At 44.3% G+C, this 26,263-nt stretch overlaps 1 protein-coding gene across 1 annotated transcript; it reads left to right on the top strand.

The window, feature by feature from the left end:
- Positions 1 to 474: 474 nt before the first annotated feature.
- T265_13123 (hypothetical protein) lies at positions 475 to 26,088 on the top strand (the record flags this gene model as incomplete). Its single annotated transcript, XM_009167315.1, has 5 exons — positions 475 to 527; positions 10,119 to 10,438; positions 14,462 to 14,649; positions 17,760 to 17,987; positions 25,950 to 26,088. Coding segments are annotated over 5 exons (927 nt in total), but the record flags the coding sequence as incomplete, so codon positions are not given.
- Between the last annotated feature and the right edge of the window lie 175 nt (positions 26,089 to 26,263).

Genomic DNA, 26,263 nt, shown 5'->3' with positions numbered 1-26,263 from the left:
ATACTCTGACAGCCATGTTCATCAGGGCGTTGGCGGCCAGAACAAAGCCATCCTAGGTATAAAGCATTAGCGAATGTAAGTTAGGCGTGGTCGATGATATCGCATTCCAATGTCGCATACTCACGCTGCACGTATAATCCGATCCTCGTTCCACTTCCGCGTTAACCAGAGCGGACTTGTGCTATGTACATCTGTGCTCTGCTAGGTGTGTGGTACATGAGAGGATCTGTGACACAACGAGGCTGTTTAAGCAGCCACATCATCCGACTTGGCTAAGCAGCCTGTCAGTGTTTATCATACATCATGCCAAGAAGTACTCTGTTTGGCACCAAAGACACAAGTAAACTACTCGGTTTTGAGGAAATCAGTAGTAATGTGACTTGTACGATATTACAAAAAATGCGTTGTCACATATCCTTATTCTCTTACAGAACACAATTACCAGACAGAGAAATATTTTTCCGGTCACACAATGGTTCTGGCTGGGCAATCAGCTGTCTGTTCAACAAAACAAAGAACACCTCAAAGTAGGTTTGAAATGGATTTGTGTGTCCTGTGAAAATACTCGGTTCAGGTGTTTCCCAAAATCATGCGTGAAAACGCACGCGTTTTTCCTAGTTGGCCTACCGCTGCATCATTAATCTCGAAGTGGCCGGCTCACCCGTGTAAAGGTGGTTGTCGAATACCCCGGGTTGTTGTAAAGTGGATTTCCGATCTGTTCACCAAGTTGAGTAATTCTTTTCAAACATCCCATTTGAAATGACAACCAGCGTGGTTTGTGTTGGAACCCCTCAAGCAAAATCGATAAGGTCACAGAGATAGATGCTGCCTACCGAATCACTAGAGAGGTTTGCAATTAATACTATATTGGATAGACTGTTGAAAAATGATAGTCCAAGAACCGCAGACGTTCATCTAAACATGTGGCAATGCAACGAACCAGATAAATCAGCATACATAAGTACACAACAACCAAGCAGCACGTTCAGCGAAGGACTGGCAGGTCTAGAAATGGGACATTGAACCAACTGACCGGAAAACGTGGCCCGGCGATAGCGACAAGCAAACCAAAATCACCACAGGCGATAGAAGACGTGTGACCTTGAGGTGACCTAGAGCTCAAGCTCGATCAATAAACCAATAGCCAATCACCACCAACTGCTAGCCAACGTCATCCTCCATATAAACCCTCGCACTCGTAACACGCACATGCACATATTTCCCTGACTGACAATGGAAAAATTTCAAATAAATTACCCAGCCCAGTGTATTCTAGCCGGCGAAATTTTGTAGGACGAGTCATCTCTTGTTTAGTTCTCTCGGAAATTTATATTCATCGGCCGAAACTCGTGAGTCCACCAGGAGATGCTTCTAATAGTTCGAGAGAGAATCTTACGGCAATTTTACAAACGCACCCATTTGCTTATAGATTTGGTTTTCTTGAGAAATACACCTAGATCTTAGATGATTTTCTTCATGTTACCGTATAAGAGATTTGAAAGCTGCGGAACAGCAGGCCTGCCATGAATGTCAACTTGGTTTTATTTTACAGCAATCGATAGTCGGTCTAAAAACAATTTGGTTGCAAGTTACTCTATGACTGGCTTACATTTAAAAAGCCCAGCAGAACCAGGGAATTAAATTATCCGTAGTCACACCACTCTCGTTTGGACGGTCGTGCTACCGTTCTGGCGTAATTATCCCGGGGAGTCCACACCAAAGAAGGGAGCATTAGACTCGAGCTTCGCTCTTATTAGAGCGAATCAGAAGTACTTATTCAACGGCCTTGCCGGGATTTGAACACCGGACATCTGACATGCGACGCGAGCGTGTGACCACTACTCGACCAACGCACGTTGGACGCATCTGAATTATCACGTCTGAACAGGCGAAACGTGTTCACACTTGAGTGATGTGGTCGGTGTGCCCGACTTATCGAACGACGACCCAGTAACTGTCCTGGTTGTGGCGATCGATTGACCCACCAGTCAGGACTTCCCAGTAAGGTAGCGTGACACCCTTGAAACCCACTGGGCAACGTTCCATCCGTCGAGGACATATATATAGGGCTTTCAGCGGCAAGCAGACTAATTCGATAATCTGTTGTGAAAATAGATTGAGCTGTGTGCTCATGGAAACCAATTTGAAAAGTTCGCCAATTTCAGTAGGCGTTTCTCTACTAAATACACCTGCAAACAAGGTTTGGTTGTCACCGAAACAATACCAACTGCTCAGTTGGGGGTTCGGATTTTGCTGAAAAGTTCGTTCATACTGATGCCACCGTCCCACCTAACCTATCATTCAGGAGCTTCGACAAGTCCTCTTTTTCCATGCATGGGGATCATAGCAGAAATAGACGCCCACGTTAAACCATCTTCAAAGCTGCATCACCATAACCTTTATAGCTTTGGCAACCCCGCACTGACCGTCTATAAACTCCGCTGAATATGACGAACATTTTCGCCAACTTCAAAGCAAAACGTGAGCCTTTTCTACCCCAGTGGAAATATTCCTCAAGCAGGTATATGTGACATCGCAGTCTTAACCTTAGCCCTCTGGTGTGCCCAGCGTTATGTTCGACAAAACAGAACTATATATTATTCAACGCGGAACTTCAAATGCCATGACAGGAACTGAGAGAGAAGGATCAAATGATCGTACTGAAGAAAAAATACAGGCTGCTTTAGTTTCATGGCTTCGTTTCTAACTATCAAAACTATCTGTCTATCTATCCATCTATTGTTTATCTATCTATCTATCTATCTATCTATGTATCCATCTGTCTGTCTATCCAATTATTAATCTATCACTTGCCAATCATCCACGCAGAATGCCATCCTGAGGAAATTAATCTCTAGACCGAAGGACAACCTAGAGGAACACTGTGATATAGTAAATAAACCGCAACAATTGCAACGAGTTCTACGATGGACAAACTGGGAGGAAATTATACAGAAGACGTGACCCTTTGTCCTTGATATCCACACAATAAAACCAAGAAGGCCACAAATTCACTCTAGAAAACGCAAAAAGTTTGACACGAGACATGGAAGAGAATTTCTGGAAGCATGGTACTCCACGGCAGATTCGATCAACCGGTGCATCGAGCTGGATCCAGTTTACGCACCTCCAGGCGAAAAGACCAACATCTCAACTGGAACACTGAAAGAGAACCAAATATTGGATTCACGAACAAAGTAACGGGGAACTCTTCGGAGTCAAATCAATAAAGGCCACAAGCCGGGACTCGAAAGGACAAAGGTCTCTCCAGCGTCGACCAGATTACAACTGCAGGGGACGCCGAGCTCAGAGGTCATGTGGGTATCGGCGAATGAGGACACATGATTATAGATCAACCAATGGAACCGGCCGACCGAACAACTAATCACGATCAAAGGTCAGCCCCGGCTAGCAGCACGTCTCTTGTGAAAACCAAATTGATTTGCAACAGTCGAATTAGGGTTCAAATAGAACATAAGGTCGACGGAAACTCGGGGACTGCGCCTACCTACTGAGCCCGAAAATGGGCTAAACCGGTCGTGGGTTGTCGGCAACCTTGTGAGTAGTTTCCTTTATGAGACCTTTTTCTCTTTTCCTCTTATATTCCCCTGTACCGCTTCTAAATCCATTCAAAATAAACGATAGTTTTAGTAGGTGGACGAACACTACTATCTGTCACGTTCAGTAAGGCAAGCAAATAAAGGCTGAGGATGAGGCCCATCACACGCTAATGTCTGCAAATATCAGAACCAAACTCTAAACCTTGAATACTCCATCTCACGCAAAAGATGCCGGATAGCTGTCGTAGTCATGTTAGAAATCAGGTGGCTCACAGGTCGATATGTCTTCAGGGTTCATGTCAGATTTCAGTGGAAATTTCCTTCGTTTCTTACGTGTTTATACTCGCCAGCAACTCGACGATTCAAGGGAAAGTGATTCTTGTGTATTGTGACATTCTACTATCTCGTCTGCCGATATGAAAACGAAAGTGGCCAGTTTTTCCACTGGACACTAAAATTCATACTGTGGACTAGCAAACTCAGCTGCACTGGTCATTGCCGTCTTTCTGGATGGGGACCCCGAGACGGACTATATCAATGGCTAGAGACATTGTCAGACATGTCCCAGTCGCACCCTCAATGGTGCTCATGCGTCCATGATATCTCCTTCAATGCATAGCCCCCTTCGAAATCCCCCCACTTAACAGTTCACCTACAGTGCTGTATTTACGCACTAATTTATCAGCTCCCGCCTCCGGTGCGCAGCTACCTCCTCCATCTCCCCGAATCATCGGTGAACGAAACTGTGGCAGCTACAACTACTGTACGACAAGTATGCGGTTATTACAGCTGACAATTTCGATGATGAAGATGACTTCCAGAAATATTTTCGTGTTAACATCCACACGCGAAAAATACCACTTATCATGGGGAATTAATAAACAAACCGTGAACGAGTCTCAAGTAATTTATTATCTCCACACAGTTTGGAATAGGATATGAACAAGACCCAAGTGTTAAGTGAAATCTTGAATTTCGCGTTGTAAACGAGGACATGTAGCTTCGATTTGACATTTGCGCTCGTAATCAGATAAACTGCAAGTTTTCCGGGATAATCTTGGGCGTATTTAACGTGTCTACAGGTGTAAAGAGGAAAACCCTTCGCCGTGTAGTTGTATATTAGCAAACAGAAACTAAAGTGTTACAAACTATTGGATCAGAAAGTAAACATCCCACCTTGTTTTTAAAAACCGACCGTCTTCACGTGTCTTCCTGAACTTTCGTGGATTCTCACTGACTATCACACAATTGGAAACAAGTTCAGCCGATCAGTTTCAGAGGTTCCGTAATAAACCTCAGCCTCTATTGGACACGAGGCGGAGTTCCAAGAAACCAAACAATACTCGCATACCCCATAAGTAGTATCCACATTTGGACACCTTTCTCGTTCAAAGGTCGCTTGCGTGTCTGCACTTTCCATTTACCTCCGTTGGGTCTGCCCCAATAGATGGTCTGTTCGGTAGTACTTTGGGTATATTACGCCATTTTCGAAGCTGAGTCCCATTTATTCTTTTCGATTCCGACCGTCTTGAATTCTAAAGACACTCCCCCGGCTGTCGGTAACGACAAACGGACCTTGCCATCGACTGCCTAGCTTCCGCGACCATAGTCCACTCTTTTCAGGATTCTGATGATCCTTCCACTTGAGCTTCGCGCCCATGGGGAGTGGTCGTGCGTTTCTACTTGCCCTTCCTGTCTAATCTCTTCCTGAACGGCGGTCATGTTTCTCGAGCTTTCCTGCTTTCTTCTCGGGTGACAAAAGTGTTGCCGGACGCAACCCAATTTCCTGATCAGCTGAAAGGCGCGGATGTCGACCGTAGATAATCATGAATAGGTAGTTCCTTGTGATTGGCTGTATCAAAGCATGATGGGATAGAAACACCATTGGCAAGTTCACTTCTTAGTCACCCCCTTTGGTCGGCATTTATTCCTCAATCGTTCGGTTATTGCTTTTGGTTAGGTCATTTGTTTGCGGGTGGTAAGGTACAAGAGGTGGTTGGATAAGTCAAGGGTTGAAAGTTCATGAGGGATTACAAATGCATATCGAGACTGTGAGGTAGACGCAGTAAACAACAGCCGACAAGGGAAGAGTTTGACCGGGGGAAAGGAAGTACACCGCCCCACCAAAGCCAGCTTTACTTTCCCAAACTACGCTCGGCACTGGACACTAGCGACTGAGAGACAAAATGGTATGTTTGACCCTAGCCACAGTCACCTCCCACAGTCTTTCATGTCCCCTACGGTGACCGAGCTCCTACGTCTCACCCACTCCCTCCAGAATACATATACTCCGTATATCTCTGGTTACTGGACCATCGAGAGTCTTGAGCACGACCGTCCTGACACACGCATCTGAGCCAGGTATAGTGGCTGTTACAATTCCTTTCGACCAGGTACCGCGCGCGTGTGTTGCTCTCCAAGTATCAATACTAGATCACCCAGTCTTATGTTTCTTCTGAGAGTCGTCCATTTATGCCGCGATTGGAGCAGTGGAAGGTATTCTCCCAGCCAGCGGCGCCAAAATGTGTCGGCCATCAATTGACTCTCTCCACTGCCGAGAATATCGGCGCCGTAGTCCTTGGTCTTCGTCAATAGGGACGAATGATACTTGTGGTAGTAATAGATGGAACGAGTTCAATACATCAATGTTATCAGGGTCATCTAGCACAGGGACCAATGAGCGATTGCTCAGTGTTCGTTCTACTTCCGTTAGATATGTTAGCTGCGATTCTTCTGTTGACACCTGCTCGCTGGAAACTGCGCTTAGAACAAGTCGAATCGATCGTATCATCCTCTCCCAGATGTCACCTGTGTGGCTAGCATAAGGGGGATTAAAGTAGCAATCAACTTGTCGTCGTGACATATCGTCCTTCAGTTTGTTGCAATCCAACCTCTTCCAGAGTTTTCAATCAATTGGAAAAAGTTTGGAACCGACTAAGAAGTCATCATTTCAGAAGAGCTTGGTAAACAATCGGTAGTTTTTATTTGGGCAACGTTTCGCTTTTGGCACAAAAGCTTCATCAGGCCAAGTGAACAGGTCACAAAATTGGCCAGGTTATAAGACAGACGGGGAACCAATCAGTAAGTTCTCTTCAGACTAAATCAGTGTTGAGGTTTTGAGGCGAGGACTACGGTCCACGTCACACAGACTGATCGCCGAGGCGGTAGAAATCGCCAAGCATCCCAGCGTCAACAGAATGGAAGGCGTAGAACTGGCTAGCGTGTGGAGAACGGTCTTGGGTCACTCGAGCTGACACGTGTTGGTGTGCGGTCATCAGTAGGAAGAGTAGTCATCACTTGGATTCCACTTGACCTCAAACCCCCTCAAACTAAATTGTCGGAACACTCACAACCCCACAAAGACTAAGGAAAATCTAACAGCGGCACCCGAGGCGAATCATCAGGTGAAGCACTCTGAAGTGGAAGATTAAGGAACGGAAAGCGATCGGAACTAATTTGGAACCCTCCAACACATCGATTAAAGATTTCTTAACACTGATTTAGTCTGAAGAGAACTTACTGATTGGTTCCCCGTCTGTCTTATAACCTGGCCAATTTTGTGACCTGTTCACTTGGCCTGATGAAGCTTTTGTGCCAAAAGCGAAACGTTGCCCAAATAAAAACTACCGATTGTTTACCAAGCTCTTCTGAAATGATCTCTTCCAGGGTTGCTTCAACTCCGTTTTCGATTGATGAATCTTGAAAACGCCATGAGAAATGAATCGATGGATAGCGAATAAGTCACCTCTATATGTATCGCACGGGTCTGTAAACATGTAAAGATACAGCCATACCGCTTCCTCGTAGTACGTCCTTCGCAAATTTGAAACGGTCCGATGTAGTCGACACCTGTCGCAGCAGAGGGGTATTCTGGCCTTACTCGGGCAGCTGGGAGATCCGCCATTAATTGTTCGGCTGGGACAGCTGACCTTACTTTGCAACCCATGCACCCCCTGATGAGTCGCTCGACAGCTGTGGTATCACCTGGGACCAAATACCGTTGTCGTATAGCTGCTAGGGTATGTGAAGTGCCCATATGACCTTCAAATTCATGATAATGATTAATTATGCGTTACTGGGTGATCTCCTGGTAGGATTATAGGGTGCTGTGTGCATTCTGGCCGAGTGTTATTGCCCAGTCGACCACCCACACATAGCAAGCCATTGAGAAGGATCGGATGTAACTTGTAAATCGGCAAATTCCTATATAACCCTTTACATGGCTTCGAGTCGAGCTTATAAGTTGTACTTAGCTCCGACGGGAAAGTTTTTAGCTGAACACACCACAATATCGACCCTTCTGCTTCGTTCAGTTCGTCGAGCCGTAGAGTATTTTCAAGTTCAATATCCTTACCAACTCTCTTACTGAGGAGGTAAGATTTGAACCTGGTAAACCGAGCTACCGCTCTTCTTAGCCTCAACCACGATGAACAGTATGAGAGCAACACATCTGTTGGTTGTCGCGTTAACTAAAACTGTGGTGGCTTTCTTCAACTCTAGGTTTGTGGGCTGATGATGAAGTTGTTCGATGTCAGTCTTAAACCAATGCTGCTCTCCGAGCTTCGGGAACTCGGGTCCTTGAATCCTAAACCTCAATTGCTGAGAATGTTTTGTACGGATACCAGGTGAGGCACAGTCGGCAGGATTCATGTTGGTCTGGGCATGTCTCCATTGGGAAGTGTTGCTGTTTTCGCTAAGAATATAATGCAACACAATCATTGAGTCTGTCCAAAAGTATATGTTGTCGAACCGGACTCCGAGCTCCTTCACCAGGTAGCACATTAGTCTAACCGCTAATACAGCAGCCTGAAGTTCGAGGCGTCGGATAGTAACTGACTTGAGGGATGCTACTCTTGATTTTTCCATTAAAAGCCACAGTAAACTTGTCGTAGCGACCCACATTTCAGGTAAGTGAACAACTTAGCGCGGACACGGGAGCATATCACCGCTTGGGCCACGAGCTTTGTCGCTGAGAATGCCGTCTTTTTGTCAGTTCTCTCATGTGAAGGCGAACGGAGTACGTTTGTGTTAAGACCTCTCCTGTTTGTTGAATACTGCCTTGAGAGTAACTGCCTCCACCTTTTTCAGGAATGACTTTGACTGAGAAGCGTTTCAACAAACTAGGTGAGAATTTTAGAAACTAGAAACTATGGGCTGCTTTCTGATCGTTAGCCGCATTAAACTCAGTTTGGAATGCACAATTTCAGAAATGCATTCATTTGCAAATAAATTTGTTTTTTTCGAGAGACTCATCCGGAACCCAGCTGAATATCTCGGTTTGGATGTTTCCGAACAACTGAATGTGCTGCACCGGGCCGCCTCATGTTTCAGTCGCTGCGACATTCGAGATATCGCGATACATATACATTTTTGTAATGCACTACTCATAAGGTTGCTGAAAATTCGTCGACATCCTACGACCGGTTTTGTCCTTCTTGAGGCTCATCATATGGGCGCATTCCCGAAGTTTCCTTATGTTCTGTTTGAAACCAAATCGTACGAAATTAGCGCAATATACACATGTGCGAACAAATTTGGTTTTGCTTGATTACTGTGTTGATGTTGTAAACAGCTGCAAAATTCTTTCCACACATTTTTTAAACGGGGTCATTTGCAAGCATTCAGGTAGCATTATTTTCAAGTAAACCACTGAAAATCATTTGTTGGGAGGCTGTTTTTTTTGCTTCGTTCAGTGCAGTTGAAGTTGAATTCAAAGACATCAGATTAGCAGCGAGAACTTTAAAATTTCCTCCTCGCGTTATCAATGTGTAGTTTTGTGGTGTCATCCATTCCATATTCCTTTCGTTTTGTCACTCATTCAGCAAAGCGGTATTAACCACAGAGCTCACTGCCGATTTCTGATGAAGTTCAGTGACTATCGCTCTTTTGATAGTCCTTTGGCGTATTACTTCGAGAATAGCACAGGAACATCTTGCGTAACCTCGATGTAAGTACAGTTGTTCTGTAGTTTCTTACACATTGCATGATACGCGCCCTTCAAACTACGGTCACTCACGGAGCACTCAAATCATCTGGTTCTCAAGCAGCCCAGTAGTGCGTACCATAGCTTATCAAGATGGATCGGTCACTAATTTTAGGGCGCGTTGATCAAAATAGTGAAAACTAAGGTCATTCAGCTGTAACATTTGTTCGCTGCTCAGATGCCATTCCACCTAATGGAAGCACGGGGCTGAGCTATTGTCAGGTTGCCCAAGCCTCATTGGGAGTGGTGGAAATTCTGGAGTTGGGTTTAAACCACGAACCCTCCGGCCAATAAATTTGTACTTTAACCAGTAAGCTATCCTGAGCTCCAACAGTTCCTACCCTGACTCATCCCAAGGATGAAAAGGCGTGTAAATGACACGACACAGATCAATCGTGTTCACTGTTGCCGGGTTTTAGCATGATCGAACTTCTCCGATGCGATATGAGTCGATAATATTAGACCAACCATCTGTGCTGTCCTGGTTTTATTGATCGATCACGCCCTACCCACTAAGCTATCTCGACTTCGCTCAGAGACTGAAATGACTAATTTTTGGTTTTCCCATTTTAAAGGTACCCAAAGGAAGCTGAACTTGACAGCCCCAACTTGGGAGGAGATCATCGCTCGTCATACTCCGGGAACTTCCATACACGATGCGGCAAAACTGTGTTCGGAAGGATCTTGTACTCCCCTATCTTCGTTGTATCATATTCCCACACCAGACACTGTGCCTCCAGCGTTATGGCGCCCAAACAACTGCACGTCTTCACAAGCCGTGGCTTTGCTTATACCATATCGCAATCGTGAGATGAACCTTCGGATATTTCTGAACAATATGTTCAGTTTTTTGTGCAATCAGCAACTGGAATATTCCATCATTATTGTTGAACAGGTGAGCACCACAGCTACCGAGGTGAACGATGAAAGAACGATCTACCAATGTTGGTTAGGTTCTGTGTAGCTCTTATACTGAGTTTCCGCTCGGATCAAAAATCACGAAAAAACTATTTTCGGAGGTGATTTTAGTTTAATTTCCTGAAATTCAATTTATTCATCACGATTCCCAAGATTCCTTCACAAAAGTTTGCACTGAAAACGGATGGACACACGCGTGCTAAAAGTACGTAGAACAGGGTATGAAGGTCAAATCATTGAAGCACTCGTGAGCAGTAAATCCTGCAAGCAAATAAAAAATCCTCATTTTATCTCATTTTTCTTGAACAAATCGGTTTAAAAAGCCCCTGACGGGTGAGTTTTACACAATAAAGGCGCAGGTTTATATATTCTCGCGTGGCAACTTCACACGCAGTGGTTTCAAACCTCAGGTTCGGAAGTGTAACCTTGGTTTCCACGATCCTTTCTCGACATTGAACTAAGCCGTGTTTTGAACATGCCAAGTACTGGAACAAAACTCGACGAGCACCACTACTCACCAGCAGTATTCCAATACGGTTTGCCGATAAGAGCTCTGAAAATTACACAAAGCCTGAGAAAGTAAACACGCCTCATGTAAACCACGTTTAACAACGCATGTATCTCTAATAGGTTAAAGAGTAATAAAACGTGAGCAAACCTTCGAAGACGTCCAGTCATTTCATTGAGGAATGATTTCCCTCAGAGCGGGACTCATATCTGGTCTTCAAATTTAAACTTTGGTCCGCTCAATCAACGTGGGTGGATAGCCAAAAGCAAAACAGGATAGAATCGTTCAGAATTCGCGGCAATAAAAGAACATAGGCCACAAAACGTTATGAAGCTAGGAAATACGATCGAGCAATAAACCCAAGTTCTTTTTTCATAAAGGAAACTACTCACAAGGTTGCTGAAAACTCTCCGACAGCCCACGACCGGTTTCGCCCTTCTTGGGGCTCATCAGGTAGGCGCAGCCCCCCAATTTCCGTCAACCTTGTGATATACTTGAACCCAAATTGCACTGTTTTCGAGAAATACACTCATTTGCAAATCAATTTAGAGTCTCCCGTGAAAACCCAAATCGATTTGCAAATAAGTGTATTTCTCGAAGCCCAAGGTTTGTTTGGTTGAAAGCTCTACAGTTCCTTTCAATTGGAAGGCTCTTGTTCCTTTGCCAGGCCCAACAACGTCACTTCGATAAGGCTTCTTTCATGTGATTTTGGAATTTTATCCTTGTACAGTTTATTGTAGGGCATCAATTGAGCCCAAAAGCATTTCAGTGTAGTCGGATGCCTAAAGTAATCGAATGAGTGGACAGAATGTCGCAAGTGGCAGGCTATTTAAAGTCAAACAGATGTGTGTTCAACATAATTAACTTCATAAAAATGTAAACTTGATATACGCACTTCAAATTCAATGACATAATCCGTCGAAGCAATATTTGCGACACACATGCGTAAACTTTGGCTCGCTAGCAACCAAATCGAACCGGCGTTTTGTATTAAGACCGATAGAAGGTTGCCCAGGAGTTTCAAACGCAAGAACCTAACGTACTGTAGAATCCACCTTGAACATGGCTCAGATTGAGCGTATAGGCTAAACACAGTTGATTGTAAAGCACTTGAAAATGCATTACACTGGCGGTGAAAGGTCCAAACAAACCTGGTGTACGTTTTTACGAATTACACAAGATGATGGAAGAAATTCTCCGTCGAACGAAGAGCGAGCTCCCCTGTGTATGTTTTGATAGTTTTGGAAATAAATATTACCTGGAAGGTCACATATATAGGCAGCCCAACAATCCCGCTTTTCCGACAAGACTTCTCTGGTTTCAAGGACACAATTACGGAGGCGTTTGCTGCCAAACGAATGAAACAAAAAATAATAGTTATTCAAGTTTCTGGTGTTCTTTTCAACACGCAGACGTTTATGCTGATACGTGAGCGCTGCACTGATCAACCCACACTCTCTGTGTTGCTGGAGGTTGCCTTTGAGTTGGGGCTTCTCAGACGCGCCACCACGGCATGGGTTTTCTCAACCGTTAAATAATGAAACGGTGAAACAGATTATTAAGCGGGAAAAAATTGTGGAACGAGGTTGTATCCGGCGTCAAAGTAACGAATTGTGCATCTGAAATCGCTCATTATTTTCTTTTCAAATATGTACCCACTGACCTTGTTGCTCTAAGGCGATTGAAAGTGAACAACTGGCATTTTGACTATCAGCAACCTATTCGAGAAATGTCTATCAGAACTACTTAGCTAAAGTGTACACCATGCACTCTGTCAAACAATAAATTTACTACAAACTGATTGTAAAAATCCTTGAGAAACGTTGCTGATGTCCGGAGGAACATAGAAAGTAGCATTTGGGGCGAGATGGCTCAAGTGTTTAGAGCGCGAATTTACTGACCGGAAGGTCCGTGGTTCGAACCCGACCTCTGCCTCTCGGCTTCCCCTGTCTAGGCTTGGGCAACCTGGCAGTATCCCAGCCCTCGTGCTCCCTTCGGGTGGCGTGGCAGCTAGACACCGGAAGGATGTTACAGCTGAACGATATTTTCAGCTTGCACAGTGTACCTACAATGCGGTGCAATTTTATGCAAAGCAAGCGCGCAGGATAAGCCGCGGTTCACGCGGGCTAAGCCATTGTCGTCAATTAAATCACCAACTTCTATTTTATCTAAAATTTACTGATTGCATCGACTGATCTTATCTTGCAGTGTCTATCGGTAGACTGACGGGGCCTTCAAAAGCGAGCAAAAGAACACGTGTCAAAAACCTATGTACTGTGTCAAAAGATTATAATCCAAAGGTCATTGAGTTCAGGGTCAGATCATCAACTGCTAGAAATGAGGGTCTGAAGTGTATCCCGCCCGCAAACTTGTTGTCTTCAATGCCTTGCTCAAAGTGATCACAGGATACCAGTGTTTGAAACTCTGCGTTTTTGCTGTTGCACTTTCATTCTATACAATAGATGACGTTGAGTTTGTTTAACAGGATCCGGGAGGGGGTGGGCCAGGAACTCCGCGAGCCTTTCACACTGATAGTTTACTCCCGTTCGTATCATTTACAAATCTCGTCGAAAACCACGAACACTCACCACACAGATTCTGAAAAGTGGCACTTTGGCTTGGTCTGATGGAACCCCAACCGCTATCATTGGAAAAAATAGTCTAACCGTTTAATTCAGCAATCATTTATTAGTCAGTATTCTTCAGCTGGACTTTTATCTTCGAGTTACTGATAACCCCTGTTTTGCCTTAACTCTCAGAGAAATCATTCTATTAGGTTTCATTCAAGGACATTCCTAAGCCCACCAAGCCATCACATTTGGTGGGTTCGCCTCTGTTTTTTGGTTTGTGCCCTGTAATTGCAGTAAACTTTGGTCGTTGGCTTGTTCGCTGAGCTGGGCTATTTGGTTGCAAACGTTTCATCACCAATCGAGGTGACAGAGCGTGGCGTAGCGGTGGTTAGGTGGTTGTGCGTTGAGTAGTGTTACGTGTGTGTTGATATACGTGCTGGTAGCCGGGGGTGACCTTCGTCCGCGATTAGTTATTCAGTCGGGCGGTTCCATTGGTTGTTCTTTTTCCCATGTCCCCTCATTCGGGGATCCTCGTTGATTTGTCCGAACACGCTGATAAAGTGTCAGCCCACTACACAACGTTGCAAAAGTTAGCCACCTTTAGCTACTGATATCCGCCGTTGGCTACCGGCGACCATNCTTCGCACTGATGATGTCACCTCGATTGGTGATGAAACGTCTGCAACCAAATTGCCCAGCTCAGCGGACAAGCCAGCGACCATCTACGCTACCTGAGCTAATGACATTCTCCTCTGCAGTAAACGTTATTTCAAACGTATTCCAAAGCGTTCGAATAGACAAACCAGAAGAACCGGTACAACTGTGGCCTCTGAGCCACTGTGCAGACCAATGACCAATTAGGTAAAACTAAAGCCGAAATCTAATCTGGAGAGTTTCATTATAATTATTTTCCACATTTTAGTTGGAGAACACGTCTTTCAACCGCGCCGCTCTTTTCAACATTGGTTTCAGGGAATCCGAGCGTATCAGGAGATTTGACTGTTTCATCCTTCATGATGTGGATAAACTTCCAGAGGACGAGTACCTCCCCTATCGATGTGAAAGTAACCCGGTGCATTTGTCCGGTGCACTGGACATATTCGGATACGGGTAGGTTGACAGGTTGTGCGAATTGGGTTTCTTCTGAACTGCTGCTTTAATCGTAATAAACCTATTAGTTCAGCCTAATCCATGTAAGAGAAGAAAGTTTGTTCACTGATGATACATCAAGTTTCGCACAGAGCACAGAAATGACAAAAGGCCAAGAGAAAACTTATCGATCACTCGCTCGGTTGAAGAAATCAAAACATTGCTCTGGTTTGCGCTGAAGTCGACACGCACATGTTTATCTCAAACGAGGCCTTACCAAAATTCCCCCAGAAACATGAATCTGTCTGTTGGATGTAAATGGAACGATGGTAGTTTCTCATACTGGTAACGCCAGCGACCTTGGGTTTAGTAACTAATCGTGAAGCAAGAATTAAGCGATGTCTAGTGTATCCCTGAAATGCGTTGCACCAGAAATCATAAAAAACTATGCTACCTTGTTGCGTCGAGACTTCGTGCGGTGATTGCAACCGGTATCTGACTCTGTGCTTAGCAAGAACGCTTCACACACAACAGATTCAAGTCTAACATACGTTTCAGCCAGGCACTTCAACCAAGGTGAATGTGCGCTTCCGAGTCGTGTCGCGTATGGAAGTATCCCACTTGGAAACAAGGAACGAGTCGATATACTATGGGTTGTTAAATCCATCCGCACTGGCGTACACGCGATAACTTCACCCACGCACTTCTCTGAGAACAACAAGTCGACGTTCCTTCTTATACTTTTTCAGTGGTCATCAAAGTTGTGCCACTTTGTACAGCATTCCAGTGGTTGGACTTTTGGGCTACAACTTTGACGGGCGAGGTCATTTTTCTGTGCGGTACGGTCACGTGAGATGACTCTAACTGAATTGGCTCACTTCGTTTAGGGACCTAATCAGCTTTTAGTTACACGTAAGGGCTAATTTATCATTGTTGCCAGAATGATCACGAATAACAATTATATCGGTGTAATGGCGGATACTACTGATGAGGCATGCAAGTAGTGTATGGTTCCTCGTAACTCTGCGGTAAGTGGGATTTCTTACGGAGTTTGTGGAACTGCTTTGCAGTGTTCATTTACAATTATGTATTAGTCAATGGGTAGCCACGAAAGTTTGAGAAGATACCTGAGAATGCTCAATTTTTAAAAACTGTTTCCATATGTAACGCCCACTTTCCTGTCCAATAGCTTGCAACAGCTTAGTTGGTGTTTGTTAAAAATCGACCTCACAGACGAGATTTTTCCGCCTTTCATAAAAGTAGGGGTTTTGGGCAACGGCTCTGCGATGTTATTGCAGCGTACGTGCCCGGCAAGAGTGCCTTAGCCAACTACACAGCTGTGGTGGACTGGAATTCATCTGGCGTAGGAACGAATAGACTCAGATCCGACTGAAGTCGAAGTTGAATTACATCCCAGTTTATCATCAGAAGAAAACGGATGGCTCATATTCGAAGGTTCAATAAATCACCTATTTGATGAACTCCAAGAATGGAGAAACCGGTCGTGGGTTTTCGGACAATTTTCAGTCACCCTATGCCAAGTTATCATCAGAAGAAAACGAATGGCTCATATTCGAAGGTCCAATAAATCACCTACCTGATGAACTCCAAGAACGGAGAAACCGGTCGTGGGTTTTCGAAGAATTTTCAGCCACCCCATGCCAAGTTTGTCAAGGATGAATTGGTCATTTTGGCTCAAGAGTGCTTGTGCGTGTCCACTTGATCAACACTTTCTCAAAATTAACCAAGTAGTAGTATATCAGAGGACTGTGGTGTCACCTATGTCTGCCTGCTGGTGTCAAAACGGACTGTAAGCACCAGCAAATGAGTGGTGTATCAATCTTCTGGCTGCTTGATTTCAAGAATAGTCCCATCATATACGACTTCATTTTCTTCATTCAAAGTATGGACCAAAAGATTGATAGAGCCATTCCACAAACGAACAGGTCCGTTCGGCTTCTCCGTTCACGTGAGCAAACAAGCCCTTTGCATGCAGGCATTTGACTGAGCATCAGCAGATTCGGATAAAAGTTGTGAAGCAACGTTCTGATGGCTGTTTTCCAGCCAGTCAGCTGGTCAACTACCTGAATACTCATCCCGATCGACAAAGTGGGCTTTTTGACTTCGCTCTGAACTCCTGTAGCTTACAGTACACCCGCTGAGCACTTCATTCAGGCGTACAGGTCAGATATGTTTGTGTCTTCCCCACAGGAAGAAATCTTTTACACAAGTTTGTCATCACTCACCGAAACATAAAGCATACAGCAAAGAAAGATGGTCCGTCCAGACTGTAACTAAACGGTGATACCGTATACTGCGAGTTGTCAAACGTATCTAATCGTTCAGCTGCTCTGGGTTATATTAAGTAAGGGCTTAGATCAATTTGAGCAGTGGGATGAATTACTCACCTAAATTGTCTGTTCCGCATGTCGTGCCGTAGCAGTTACACGTGTTTTTAGAACAGACTTATGTAAAGGTGACTGGGAACGCCCACACTTTGAATCAGCTGACGGAAAAAGTCAAACTCGCAAGCTGTCCACTCCGAGCACACTGAAAGCACCGGTGTTCTAATGAACCCAGAACCATCTTTTCAACCTCTAAGAATCCTGCCCGCCATGTTTAATCCGAAGGTGTTAGCGTTCAGCTACGCCAATCGAGATTAGACGACCTTCACGTGCGCCATTCGCGTGTCTTGAGGTAGAGGAATTAGCCTGATTGAATGAAACTTTGTCTAACTTCGTTCGTTGTTCTTCTTGCATTTATATTGCAAAAATAGGTTGCTTGTGGTGCCTAACTGGTCAGGGAAAAAGGAACTTTGGTATCCCATTTTGAACCCCAAACTTCCCAATCATGAGCAGCACTGCAAATGTACTTTCAAACAAGACACCAAGAAGATAGAATACTCTAAAAATCGACCAAAATCAATGCATTGTGCCAGTTCGTTAGTGAGTAGGAACACAAGTGGAGTCTAAACACTAGTTTGTGGAAGAATAAATTCACGAGCCAATTGGCTAAACATTACGTAGGAAAACGGGGGCTGCAATTGCTATGCAGCCAGAATTCAATTCTCTCCAGACGCTCAGCACACTGAAAGAGTGGATAAAAGTATATTTGTTTTCAAATTCACATAGGATGCCCTACAAAGAATTCTTTGGTGGCGTCTCAGCGATCAGTCGGGACCAAATGATACGAATCCGTGGTTTGTCGAACAAATACTACGGATGGGGTGGAGAGGACGATGACCTTGCACAGCGTCTAGTCCACATGCGATATCAGATCAAACGACACCCGCTTGAGTTTTCGCGATACACCTCAATTTTTCACGAGCCCGACAAACGAAACGAGAAGAATCCTGCGCGGTGAGTTTGCGTCATAAAACAGAGTTGCAATAGCGAGGCGGAATCACACGTTTCCAGTGCATTCAGACATATCACGGAAAGTCATTGAACAGAAAAGTGAACCGGACACTGGAGAACTATTACTTGAATATTATAAGCCACCGGTGCTTTCTCGACAGGGTGATTCCAATAAATTTCTATCTTAGTCAGCAAAGTTAAGAACAAAATAAAAAGTACATGTGCAACCAGTTTCATCCAGCTCAAATGCACGACGACAGTGATAGCCGAGACAACAAGTAGTTCTACCCCCAACACTCGTCATTTTCACGTGTACTTCACTCCTCTCAACTTGAACTTTGAAACGGGTCTACTCGAACTCAGTTGAGTTAGAAATACTGAATTAACAGAAACATTCCGGGCTAGACGTAGATCAAACCAAAAACAAGTGAGGAAAATCAAGTTCTCGAGAAATACACTCATTTGCAAATCAATTTGGTTTTCACGAGAGACTCAACTGAATCTCTCGTTCATGATATTCTACAGCTGAATGTGCTGCACACAGGTCGCCTCATGTTTCAGTTGGAACGATATTCGAGATATCGCAGTATATTTTCACGAAGGAAACTGCTCACAAGGTTGCTGAAAACTGTTCGACAGTCCACGACCGGTCCCAATTTGGGCTCATCAGGTAGGCGCAGTCCCTGAGTTTCCGTCAACCTTATGTTCTAGTTGAATATCATAAACGAGATATTGAGTCTTTCGTGAAAACCAAGTTGATTCACAAATGAGTGTGGTTCTCGAAACAGTCCAATTTGGGTTCGAGTAGAACATGTGGTTGATGGAAACTCGAGGACTGTGCCCACCTTGTGAGCCCCAAGAAGGGCAAACCCGGTCGTGAGCTGTCGAAGAGTTTTCAGCAATCTTGTGAGTAGTTTCCTTTATGAAAACACCATCATCATTTTTTGAGGTAATTTTGGTGACACCGCATCACAGTTTGGACTTTTTGCCGCAAATGAAACATCACCGTATCCTACTTGTGCCTCGCAGAGATATGAATTTCTGACCGCTAAGAGTAGATGGCGCACACTGCTAATATTCCAGTATTTTTGATGCAGAGAATCTTAGTGTAGACGTTGAACTCATGTGACATGTGCTCATAGATTAGGAGTGGCCTTCAAGTTCAATGCACCTGTTATCCAACCGGAAGTAACCTTCGGTAAATCCACCTTCGCCTTCCTATTCGTCGTTCTGCACATTCCATGTGACATTCCATTGAAGCAATTTGATTGTTTTGTTGGATAATTGGTAGCTACTTTTTTCAACTACCCACTTCTTCCACACACCGCACTCTACTCACTCCCATAACTTGACATGTGCTTGGTTACCTGATCCAAATGAATTATCGATCAAGCGAAAGTCTCGCCAGTGAACGTAAACCACAAGAAACTCAAAACTGGAATGTCATGACGAAAGGTTTGCAAATCGTTTGTCATGCTCAGCAAACAAATCAACAGACATCAGATCAACAACTTACTTAACCACAGCCTTCCAGGTGTGCTCGCAACATCATCCCAGCTGGTTATGATCGCATGAGCGTCACTCAATCCGTACATATTCTATTGTATTTGTACGGCCTCCGCTTCGAATCGCATGTCTAGCAATCTCAGGTTTTGAAAAGCACTGGGGACATCACAAACCGGAGACTCAGCTGGGTTCCAGGTGAGTCTCTGGAAAAACCAAATTAGTTTGCAAATGAGTGTATATTCGCTAATTTCGTGCAATGTGGTTTCAAGTAGAACGAAGGGTTGACGGAAACCCGGGGACTGCGCCTGCCTGATGAGCCCCCAAAAGGGGCCCAACTGGTCATGGGCTGTCGACGGATTTTCAGCAACCGTATGAGTAGTGCATTACAAATATATACATTACTTGAGTCGTTAGGGGACGGGTAGTTAAATAGGGTCGTGCTGCAATTGTACTAATGTAATCGAACGTACAGGAGTCAGCCTGTGACTTTCTGAATTTCACACGCAATATTCACTTGATCTCCCTTATCATGACAGTGTGGGTGGAGGTCGATAAATCGGAATACGTGACTGGTTGGAGCCATCGTGTGCAAAAACAGCCTATCAGTCGTCAACATGAAGCGGCAGAATCACAAAATTACACGTACCAAAGCACTTTAAGTAGTCTTGTTAATTTAGGCAAAAAATTTTATACCGAACGTTTTCGGTAAACAGAAGCTTGGTGGTAGCTGAAGCCATGTGGGCTGCTTTGCAATTATTTGGCTTCTTCCTTTTCCTATTGGATACTTGCCTACACGTTTTCGTACAAACTGATCCATATAAAAAATTGTTTACCAAGGATATTCAGATGAATTGCAGTTCAGAAAATAGGGACTCTGCAACCGGGCATGTTACAAGGCCCTGTTGTGTTTCATACACACAGCTGTTGGTTGTTGATCAGGTGGCTGTTGATCTGTTCGCCGAGTTTGGCAATTAGCCTGCAAACGCTTCGTCACCATACGAAAAGACATCATCAGTGCGCAGTTGGGTGGGTACTTCTTCCTTGTCTGCATGCGGTTATATAACATTCGAAGGCTATGAGTTATCTTCTGACGTGATTGGCCACTTGGAGTGTACGAACATGGTGAGGAAAGTACCATTCAAACGGACACATCAATTGGATAGGAGGAGGCGCCCGATTGAAGCACCAAATCAACCGGCTGACGCAGGGATATTAACCGCAACGGTGGAGGAAATAGGGCGGCACAAGCCACCAATCAAACTAGAGAGCATCGCACCACAAGGCAATGCGAATCAGGGCCAGAGAGAACAAGCTACTAAAAATAGAAGGCGTCGGGATAACCAATCAACACGAAGGAACGCATACCACAACGCAACAAAGATCACAAACGGACCAATAGATTCACCATATTCGGTACACTTCATATAGCAAATCACGTCAGATGACAGGTGGCCTTCGAATGTTGTATAAATGCATGCAGGCAAGGAAGAAGTACCCACCCAACTGCGCACCGATGATGTCTCCTCGTATGGTGACGAAATGTTTGCAAGCCAAGCTCGGCGACCAGATCAACAGCCACCAGATCAAGAGCCACCTGATCAACAATCAATAAACCCACCCGAGCTACCAATATTTCAACACTCTACCAACACACGGCTGCGTAAATGTGGGCGTTGGTTGTAGATCCGGTGACAGCCAATGCGTTCACCCAGATTAAGAGTTTGATTGAGAAGGGATTGGAGACATCATCAATGCGACTTTTGGTGGGTACTTACTCCTTACCTGCTTGCGTGCATGTAGTTTATCGAATAATAGCTGATATCTCCTGATGCGACTGGCTGATTCAAGGACAGTTCTACAGTGATTTCATTGCCCGTTTGCTATCCGTGATAAGTTGTGGTGTGAATACTATGGATTTGATTGGTTGGTTGAAGATCGATCCGTTTACAAGCTTTGATGCGTCGTTTTCAGTGTTTCTAGGATTGGATTTGTCACCATGATAGCGTTTTTTAAATTGCTTGGCCGGTCGCGCTTTTCGTGTCATTTTGCCAAGCGCCACGTATAATCAGTTAATCACATATCGCCTCTAAGTTAACTCAGTTATTTAAATATTTGCCGCAAATATGCTCCTTCCCAAGTGGTGTATTCAATAGGCTCGAGCTTGCGTGTTTTATCGAAAGGTCACTTATCTGGATTATCTACAGACCTACAGATCTACAGATCTACAAACTCACAATTCGAGAATTGTGATTCTGTAGGTCTCTTGGTCTAAACAGTCTTCCCAACCACGATGCCCCGCAAAAAGTGAAACTACCAATCAATTTACTGAATCACCCAATCAATAGAAAGTATTTCAACTATTTTTTATAAAATACGTAAACGCAAGCATGCAAAGTGAGGGTGTTCGGACCCTCACTGAAACCTTTCACACAATTGTTGACGGAAAATCCGAAAGCGAATTGCCAAGTTCGGCGAACAGATTAAGACCATGTAACTCACCCGAGCTTGTCAGATTTCAGCAGATTGCCAAAGTGAGCTATCGTTTGGGCCATGCGCGTTTTTCGCACACCTCTGTTTGGAGTGAACCATCCGGGCTCGTAGTCACTGCAACACCAAAAGCATGGAAGTTGCCGTCTTTCCAAATGTAGTATATGGATGGTGTCTAAAAGTTAACATTACTAAAGGTTTAGGATGCGATTCAAAAATAACACAATGAATTAAAGTTACCGTTTTAGTAATGTTACTGCTCTAACTGCTGCTTCGCTACTCTGTTGTATCTGACTGCTGACCCCGCTCCAGTGCCCAGTGCCGAAGGGAACACAGCAGCTTTATTCCGAAAGAGCAATTGCAAAAGCTTGGGTGCAAAACGGCCTCAAGCCCTGTGTATAGGAGGGACACTGTATGAACTTGGTCCAACACTGACTCACAATGTTTGCCTTTGACACAAGGCTGCGACGCGCTGTCAATTGAGGGAGCGTTGTCTGGCTGGTCAGCGTCCAACGAAGTTGAGGGCCCGTTAGATTCCGGGCATTTAGTAGTTACTCCAAGGATTCTGACCCTCCTGAGATTCAACTGTCCCACAATTCGTTTCATATCGTTGTGTTTAAGGTAGTCAGTGAACGTATCAGTTAAGATGGGACCTGGTGACAGGCCTGTTGTAATTCCATTTTTTTGTAGACAGGTAATGCCGCTGTGCCTTGGGGTGTTTATCTATCTATCTATCTATCTATCTAGGAACGGCACGTACAGTTGAAAGTGCACTTCAGGCTACGTGCTCACGTGGCGTGATTGGATGGGTTGTTCATACGACATACTGGGGTTATCTGACAAATCACCTTGTTTATTTAAGGAAACGGTAATCTTTTAGATCGATCCGCACTCTTACTTGCCAACTACATCGTGGCATCATCTCACCTACCATGCCAGTTTTATACTTCCCTAAATTTCCAATACTTCAAAGTTGTGGCCCAACTCTATACACGCTTGCAGTTTATTCGACGAGTATTTTATTCGCGTTTGTTTGGAACAGCACATCCTTTTCTGACCGTCTTTGTCACCCTCTGGTTTTGATGCATTGGTTCCAATTTGGTAATAATGTCCGCATAGCGGTCGATTTCATAGCCAGGGAACTGCGGAAATCGTCGCTTGAAGGTCACAACAAGTTTCGCCAGCCTTAGCTAGGGAGCAGACATATAAACGAATTAGGAAACTGTGTGCGCACGATATGTGAAAACATCAACAAAGTTAGCACCAATCGATGTGTAGTAGCCAGTTGTGGGATTTACGGAATTCAAACTTATATCACTCTCGTTTGAGGAATTCTTATATTTCGAGCACTTGTTCGGTGTGTCCACATCAAAGAGGACAAGGTTGCTTACTGTTGGTGAGGTCTAGCAAAATGGAGGCTTTGACTTAATATGGACTTACCAGAACCATCGCACTAGGATGAAAGGCGAGCCGACATTCTCCACTGCATAGTAACATGTTCGTAGTTCAGCAAACTCAACATCTGGTCACTTATACTACTGATAACCCTTGTTTGTGAAGTTTTTAACTCAAATATATCGTCCGCCATGCACACTGGAAAGAACAAAAAAGTGGAGGCGGTTGGAGGTAGTTGGCCGCTAGTCGGCAGAAGACACGACAAGTCGGAGAAGATGATAACTTGATCAGTTGGTAGCTCGTGCGAGTCATGGGGCGTTCGGCATAAAAATCACCTGGCAGTACAGCATCAACACTGCCATGCCAAAAAATACTCAGCGATGCGACACGACAAGTCGGAGAAGATGATAACTTGGTCAGTTGGTAGCTCGTGCGAGTCATCGGGCGTTCGGCATCAAAATCACATGGCACTAAAGCATCAACACTGCCATGCCAAAATATACCCAGTGATTCAAACAACAGATGCACGCATATTGTCCTGTTCACGATTAGCACATTTCCAACAAGAAAGAAACGGTTGGTCACGTGATCAAAGACTGGTCGGTTATTATAGGGGAACAGTATAAACTAACTTGTGGGTTACCCGGATCAGATTAACCTAGAGATGCTGTCTTTTGGAATGCAGTGATTGCGAGGAGGAATAAAATCGTCGGGGTGAAATTCCTTCATGTATCCTATTTCGGATTTGATTTCAGAGGAAGTTATCTAGACAGAAGATGGCACAATGTTCCACTTTAGTTCTAGCACTGAATGACACTTCGAAAGCCGAAGCTCTTGCCTGGTCGCAAGCCACCGCAGTCATCTGGTCACTGGTCATCTACACGATTTGGTCCTAGCGCAAACCACTTTCATCATCTATCAGAACCAACTTGTCTCCACACTCGGGATCATAGCGACCAAGCTATTCTAGCCTTAACAAGTACCCTAAAAAAATCTAATGCAGTCAAACCTGCTTGGTGTCAGACCGGCATGTCTAGACAGCTGGCTCGGCTGGCCTAACGTCTCAAAGTTTGTGACCAACTGATACTTCGAATCCGCATGCTTTTGACCGGTTGTGTATGTACTTTTCTGTGATTGCTAGCCACATTTGCCATCCTTTCTCATATCCCCTTGCGATGTGTCATTATAACTAGTCGCTTGGCTGTTCCACTGGTTTTGCCCGGTCATTCCGAGTATAGGCGCATACGTGGGCATTTACAACACAACTTACATGAGTGATTGCTAGCCAAATTTGCCATCCTTTCTCATATCCCCTTGCGATGTGTCACTATAACTAGTCGCTTGGCTGTTCCACTGGTTTTGCCCCGTCATTCCGAGTATAGGCGCATACGTGAGCATTTACAACACAGACTTACATGAAGCATGACACGAGTAGGTCATTCACTCTAAAATCTTCTGACCACCATCAATGTTAGAAACCACGAAACTTCCTTTCCCCAAAGTTGGCATTATGCTGCTGATGCTCCAGAGCGGGATGTCTTATTTGCACGCTGGATACATACTACTTGGTTTTATTCAGTAACTCAAAGTTGAATCCAAAGTTCAGCCGACAGGAGGTGAACAGGACACCGAACACTCATGAGTAGATCAACCAAATTCGCTGTTTTCAAATGTACAAACATTTGCGCGAACATTTCAAAATGGAGACTTTTTGACACGTTACTAAGCTAGTCTAATAAAATTAAACCAATTAGATCAAAACCCGTTAAAATGTAAACAAAACTCACTGGCAACAGATTTATATATCGATTCAGATTTAGTACGTCACGGAACTGAAATTTTACTGCGAGAATAGAGTTGCCTTTGCGTATTTACAGCGAACCTGGTGAGTTAACTGCTTGACCAAACACGACTCGCAATAAAATCGCTTTTTGAACGTGAAGTGCAAGGAAAATATGGAATATGTCTCCACTAGCATCCAGAATCGAAGCGGAACGTCGACATGGACTTGTATCAGTGATTTATTCAAACAATGTTGGTGTCATGCCGCCCAGGCCGTCATCTTGCATCAAATAAGCTTGCTGGAAAACGCTTGTTTCCACAGCACCATTCCGAAGAGTTACAAACCGTACCGCAGGAATGTCCAGCAACGTAGCACGCACGTGAATTCTCATCTTAGGAATACGATAATCCATCATTAGTATTACATTGATACATGCGACCCAAAATTCACAAAGCAACTGTTTTTTCGAACATTTTTAAGTCTTATTGAAAAGATCAAAGATCAGGTAGAGTTCCTGCACAGGGATCACATGATTCTATATTTGTTTTAAAAAAAATCAAATTATAGATGGAAGAGTTTAATTATAGCATCAATCTGTTTCTTTTTTAATTTACGGCTTTTTCATCCTCATCAGCTTCATTCTCCTTATACATGGGCACCATATAATTATGCAACAAAGGGACAGTCCACAGGAATATTTCCTTCCTTCCTTTTTTCCGAATGCGCCGTCAGCGTAGAACATCCTCATCGGTATGTAACTATGGTAGTTCCTGTTGTCTGTTTCTCCCCAAAAGGCACGATCTCCTGAAGAGTGCAGAGACGCGAATGATGGTCGACGGGTATCCAGAAACACGGTACACAATAACTTTTGCTGGCCCAAAACTGAATGGGCTCATTTACTGGATTAGTGTCAAGATACCTGAGGATATGTAAACGGCCGACGAACAACGCAAGGAGACGGGATCTTATCATACAATGTATTTGATTACCAATATATTATTTGTGTTACTTGGTTTGATTTGATAACTATTTGGATAAACAGGGAGCCTTGCTAGTCCACGGTTTCCTTAGTAGTTGGCTTGTGCGGCGAACACCGTAAACCATTCGT

Source organism: Opisthorchis viverrini (assembly GCF_000715545.1).
Source record: "Opisthorchis viverrini unplaced genomic scaffold opera_v5_38, whole genome shotgun sequence".
NCBI classification, from domain to species: domain Eukaryota; kingdom Metazoa; phylum Platyhelminthes; class Trematoda; order Opisthorchiida; family Opisthorchiidae; genus Opisthorchis; species Opisthorchis viverrini.
This window is presented reverse-complemented; position numbering and strand designations above follow the sequence as displayed.